The following is a 6,000-nucleotide window of genomic DNA, read 5'->3' as shown; positions in this document are numbered from 1 at the left end:
GAATTGTTGACTTCTTGAAATTTAAAATGTACATTTATTTTAGGATGGATGGAGTGTTTTATTTTGGGAACCAAAGTTCGAAGTTCCTTGACGAGTCGACGTCAAGTCCTTGTGACATGGTCACGGAGATGGTGGGCCGGTAGGCCCGGCATCCTCCGGTCCGGGCTCACATGTCGTCTTTCCGTCTTCTGGGTGCCTGTTCTGTTTTCTCTTTCATCAAAAAGGACCAAAAAAAAAAAAGTGCATAAACCTCTGCTCCCTCCTCCGACTCCGACCCCTCTCGGGTCTCGGCCCTCGCTCTCCCAAGCTCCACTCTGCCCGTCGCAGTGTCCCTGTCTGTTTCCCCTCGCCAGCTCGCCGCCGCCGCATCCACTCCTGCACCGCCGCCGCCCACATTCCTCCGAGTCCACCTTCTCCTCGCATTACAGCACCGTAAAGCCGTCTCCTCTCCAGTATCCACACCTAGGCCGAAGCCGCAGCCCCCAATGGCGGCTGCCTCGTCGTTGCGTGCCGCGGCTTTAGCCGCCAATTGCCCCACAGCGCGGGTGGGATCCTCCGGCCTCAGATCTGCCTGATGCACGGCTGGTGCGCTTGAGGCTTTGCTGACATTGGGGGTGGTTTCCCGTTTCCTCAGCGCCAGGGGGCTTACTCGCTGCTGCGGCGGGGCGACCAGGTCCGGTGCGACGCGTTCCTCATTCCTCATCTTTCAATTCTAACTTGGTGTATATGACAGGTGTACTGAACTGTATTTTTCGTGTGCAGGGGAGCGTGGGTTCGCAGAGCGCGGTGGCGTCCAAATCCGGCCGACAAGACCGTAAGAACTTAATGTAAGTCCATATCCGTATCTGTGTGTTCGAAAATGATGCTTCAGGATGCATACAGAACAAACAATTCAATTGGTTCTTGTTTTCTGAGGAACCAGCAAATTGACTCCACCTTGGGTTAGGTTTGATTTTGATATCTGGAGCTCAGACTTGATTAGGACTAATGTGGTTTTGCAACTTTTGCCATACTGGTATCCGAGGTGAGTTGGAAGTAGGGAGTGCGAAAGCTGCATTGTCTGCAGCAAAATCTGGCATTCAACCTATAGCAGATAGCCAGATGCTTGTAGTAATGTAAGCGGCATCTAGCACTTTAGCAGATCAAAATCGCAGTATGGTTAAAATATGGCCTGTGTCCGGTTGTGTTGAAGTTGAAATGATCTCAGTTAAAGGCTAAGGTCCTTAGCCAATGTTCACGTCAATCAATTGTTGTCAAAAAGTATAAATATATGTAGATAGATGTATTCAAATATTCCTATCATGTGACCTAGAGGTTTCAATGTAAAAGTACAATGAGATAGAAATTCACCCATTCATCTCAATTCTCAAACCACCAAATGGTGAGGATTGCAATTTCTGTAGGGTTTGGAGTCTGTTGGCATGATGATATTCCAGAACATTGTGTAGGTAGCTAGCCATAGCAAGAACTAGAAACTGGCATCATCGTGGAGAATCATGAAAGGAGATGAGACATATATGGGATGTTGTTTCTTTCTAGAGATTAATTTGAGCAAGAATGGCATGCTTCCACCCCCCCCCCCCCCCCCCCCCAACCAATCCCCCTTCCCCTATTTAGCAAGTTCGAAGGGTGGTGTGGTGCTAGTTCTATCTGGGTGGGATGGGGTGATGGTGGTGGTGGGGTGGATGACATGAGGGGAGAATTTTAAGGGATATATGCAAAGTGATGCCCATAAAGAAGGTAGCACAACGAATTTGGCTACAATGGTCCAGTGTACAGTTGCTTCTTAGCATAAGCCTTAGATTATTGTCGAACGAGTAAGTGATCCCTTTTTAAGATGAAGTAACTTCAATACGTGAATATTTGTATGTTCTTCATTTCCCTTTTTCTCTTATGATGTGATGAAGCTTATTTTGTTACCTTGATGACTAGATCTATTTCTTCAGAGGTGACAGAAAGTAATGATGTCATCTTATCAACATAGTATTTTGACTTCTTTATACCTTATCTAAACCTGAGTACATGCTAAGATCATTGACTCATTGTTATGCTAAATATGTGCATAAATGTTTGAATTTATAAAATAAAAATTGATTAGGCATACCTCACCTCATTCTTTTTATGAACCATGGTATGTAAATGGTGCTTCATCCTGTGGGATTAAAGAAGAAAATACTGCTTAATTGTCTTTGCTTTTCTGTTTCTAACATTTGATATCAGTATAGCTTTTGTGAAAGTTCAGATAAGGGAATAGAATAACACATTAGAATGCGTTTATGTATTTTGACCATAGTGACTAACTCAAGTTGAGAAAGTGAAACTATCAAAATCTGAGGACATGCGGAATAGAATAACACATTAGGATAAAGAGGCGACTAACATTAGTTCATGAAACTTCATCTGAATCCAATTAAAGCTGTGGAGGTCATGTTGATACTCTTGTGAAGGTAGAAGTGATTGTTCAGAGTAAAAACTAGAAATTAATGATCTCCCAGAGGTTTGCTGTATCAATTCATAATCCTGTCATATTATGTTGGATGATGTTAGGTATCTTTGAATAAGATCCTTTGCAGACTACTCATAGTTCCGCAATAATGAAATATCATAACATAGGATTTGTTGTGGTGCATTGGTTTCTACTCTGTAAGATCTGAATAACAATTCTTGGCTGCATGCCTTTTGTGTTATATCATCATCTTTGTTTGAATGTGCATATATCTCATTAGCTATTTCATACCTGTTTGGCTGTCCTAAATTTTCTCCCAGTTAACCTTTGATTATGGGTTTATTATTTTGATGATGATGAATCATGAATTTCTTGTTATAATAAAAAAGAACAGAAAACTGCACTGTTAAGTACAGCGGGTCGATATCCCCAAAGAGCAACCCTGTTCTTTTGTCCTTAACCATCTGGTTAATTACATCAATTGCTCCCTGAATATACATCACGTAACTAACACCACTCTACCTGTCCCCCCTCTCTCTCTCCCCTTGCAAATTCATCAGTCGTAGCTTGTTGTCACATTGCAGATTTCAGTATGGCTTCCAAGATTCAGCTCTTGTCCTCCTTCATTGCCATTTTAGCTTTTGTCTCGCACCTTCACCCTTCTGTTTCCATTGAGTTTCGCCGTGAGCTCTCCAGCTGGACCACTGGCATAGCTACGTGGTATGGTGATGCTAACGGCGCCGGAAGTGAAGGTAATATTTACATAATATCCCTTGTCTCAACAGTCACCATATAATAGCTCATCTCAAACTGGTGTGCGCCTTGAATAGTTAATTTCTAATGCATGCATGTCTCAATTACACCCTTTGTAGGTGGTGCATGTGGGTACCAATACGCTGTCGACCATCCACCGTTCTCATCCTTGATTGCTGCTGGCAGCCCTTTCATCTATGACTCTGGCAATGGATGTGGCTCTTGCTATCAGGTGTGTGTGCCTCTTTGTGATTGAGGCTATTGCATGTGTGCATAGCTGCTATTTGACATTTAGAAATGCTGATTCATCAGGTGGTATGCTCTAGCAATCAAGCTTGCTCTGGTTACCCGGTGACTGTTGTCATCACCGACCAGGGTCCTGGCGGTGGCCCATGCCTGAGCCAAGCAAGTGATGGCATGTGCCTAAATGAGGGAGCCCACTTCGACATGAGTGGGACTGCATTTGGTGCCATGGCAAAGCCTGGAATGGCTGATCAACTCCGTGCTGCTGGCCTGCTGCAAATCCAATACACTCGGTATGTACACTCTTTCTTCATGGTCGTGGACTTAGCTGCACCAAAAACGGCTGCTTGCAACCAACTATCCCATGTCTTTTAACTCATTTATTTATGCTGACCTTTGTCACGATGCATGCATATATGGATATACAGTGTGCAGTGCGAATGGCCTGGAGTTGATGTAACCTTCTCTGTTGACTCTGGCTCGAACCCAAACTATCTGGCTGTGCTCATCGAGTATGAGGACAGCGAAAGCGATCTTTCGGCCGTCGACATCATGCAGAGCTCGGCAGGGCAGTGGGTGCCGATGCAGCATTCGTGGGGTGCGATTTGGAGGCTCGACTCTGGCTCTGCCCTTTACGGCCCGTTCCACCTCCGCCTGACATTCAGCTCAGGCCGGGTACTCATAGCCAGCAATGCCATACCTGCAGGGTGGACCCCGGGTGTGGCGTACCGGGCAGGTGGAGTGGCGGTGACTAGGGCCAGGCCCAGGAGTGGTGGTGGCCGGATCCACGAGGTTGTTGGAACATTTAGCGGTTTGGTGTATCACCTTCTGATGTTTTTGGTATTGGTGTTGTGAATTCTGATGCAAATGCAGCTCAGCTTTGGTAGTTTTGAGATGCAAATTTAACCATTTAGGACTATCCAGGGATTTATATGTGCATTTTGATGTTTTCTTGTAGCCGAGGGTGGAGTGTTGTGATTGTGAACGTTTTTGTTGTGATCGAGTTACCAGCATGCAACTGATCAGGTTGGACGAAGTCCTTGTAAATACGCGTTTGGTGAAACTGATTGGGTTGGTTAAGCGTCAAGCGGCACACTCAATTCCTTTATGGAAGAGATATGTCTTCTTTCTAGGTTCTAGCTTTTTATATGATTTCCATGCATTTTTTTTATGGATCGAATGGCTTGGAAATGTGAGTCTTTAAACAAATGCTTTGAAATACAAAGTGGGGATCCCACTTTTCATGTGGAGAGACGTGTGTTTCATAGAATCTAGATTCTCTAAAAAAACATTTCAGATGATGAATTAGAATCACTTGAAATGGAGGGAGTCGTTTTTTTTTCCAAGCCGTTTTGCAAATGCAATTTTGTTACTGTATAGTGCAGTGAGAAGCATAACTATATAACTGAAAATAGTCGTGATCTCTGTAGTCTAATTCAGGATCAACGAGTTTGGCTAAACTTTCAGCATTGGACATTGGGCAACTCCAGTACCCGACGGTAGGGTGCACAAGCACTGTTGAATTTCACACCACGATTTCTTGGCTCCTATAGGTGGCAGAATACTTTTAAGCCCATATAAAAGTGCTTGATTTCCTCCAGCAATGATTACATTTAGGGTTTGTTTGGTTTCCCCATGCTAAAGTTTAGTCACTTTAGCTACTAAGGCCCTGTTTGGTTTCCCATGAGTAAAATTTAGCTACTAAAACCAATGACTAAACTTTAGTCATACATGTTTGGTTCTAGTGACAAAAAATGACTAAAGGTCATTAAGACAGTTCAATAAAGACTAAACTATCCCTAATGGATGCCTAAATCAGGGTGGGGGACCAGCAATAATGAGGGGCAACCCTTGTCCACTGGGCACTTTAGCCCACTTTTAGCTACTCTTGGGTGACTAATGTAACTAAACTACTTTAGTCCCTATTTAGTCAGTTTGTTTGTGTCGGGTATCGGTATTAGAGATACCCGAAAAAGAGATCTGAGGACCGCGGATGACAACTCGCCTAGATAATCAAGGACGTATTCCAGTCTTGACCGACCCCGAGGGTACGGGCGCCATCTCGGCCGACCCTGAGGGCACGGGCCCCGTGTCGCCCGACCTCGAGGGCACGGGCTCTGTCTCGCCCGACCCCTTGGGCACGGCCCCCCGTGTCGCCCGACCCCAAGGGTACGGGAGCCATCTCACCCGACCCTGAGGGCACGGGCCCCGTGTCGCCCGACCTCGAGGGCACGAGCGCCGTGTCGCCCGACCCCTTGGGCACGGGCCCCGTGTCGCCCGACCCCAAGGGTGCGGGAGCCGTCTCGCCCGACCCTGAGGGCACGGGCTCCGTCTCGCCCGACCCCTGGGGCGCGGGCTCCGTCTCGCCCGACGGGGACCCATACCGACTCCAACCACTACGAGTCAGAAGGTAGGACCCCGGGGTCAAACTTCTGACATCGGGTGGGAAATAGGCAAGTCTCGACGTGACCCATGGCCATGTTAGGCCACGCCTGGGGGTTCACATCGCCAACGGTGATAGGTGCGTGGTCGCTGTGCTGCCTACTCCTTGTACAGCC

The 6,000-nt window shown here is 46.4% G+C and overlaps 1 protein-coding gene across 2 annotated transcripts; it reads left to right on the top strand.

Annotated features, from left to right (window-relative positions):
• Positions 1-269: 269 nt before the first annotated feature.
• On the top strand, positions 270-4,500 carry LOC136470945 (expansin-B12-like). 2 transcript variants are annotated; one of them, XM_066468676.1, is made up of 6 exons: positions 270-673; positions 763-827; positions 3,031-3,198; positions 3,319-3,431; positions 3,512-3,735; positions 3,871-4,500. In XM_066468676.1, exons 3-6 carry the CDS (start codon positions 3,039-3,041, stop codon positions 4,295-4,297), a joined length of 924 nt encoding a protein of 307 aa, XP_066324773.1. In that variant the 5' UTR covers positions 270-673; positions 763-827; positions 3,031-3,038; the 3' UTR covers positions 4,298-4,500. The 2 variants fall into 2 exon arrangements, with proteins under 2 accessions (XP_066324773.1, XP_066324780.1); XM_066468683.1 differs by having other exon boundaries at positions 270-678.
• The last annotated feature ends 1,500 nt before the right edge of the window (positions 4,501-6,000 follow it).

Source organism: Miscanthus floridulus, chromosome 1 (genome assembly GCF_019320115.1).
Source record: "Miscanthus floridulus cultivar M001 chromosome 1, ASM1932011v1, whole genome shotgun sequence".
NCBI lineage: Eukaryota > Viridiplantae > Streptophyta > Magnoliopsida > Poales > Poaceae > Miscanthus > Miscanthus floridulus.
The sequence above is the reverse complement of the archived record's forward strand: the minus strand, read 5'-3'. Positions and strand labels throughout refer to the sequence as shown.

Bases quoted from the DNA above. Each gene is read 5' to 3' on its own strand.
- LOC136470945 (XM_066468676.1), top strand. From the start codon at position 3,039: ATGGCTTCCAAGATTCAGCTCTTGTCCTCCTTCATTGCCATTTTAGCT. The intron at 3,199-3,318 runs GTAATATTTACA...CACCCTTTGTAG, and splicing joins TAACGGCGCCGGAAGTGAAG to GTGGTGCATGTGGGTACCAA. The intron at 3,736-3,870 runs GTATGTACACTC...ATGGATATACAG, and splicing joins CTGCAAATCCAATACACTCG to TGTGCAGTGCGAATGGCCTG.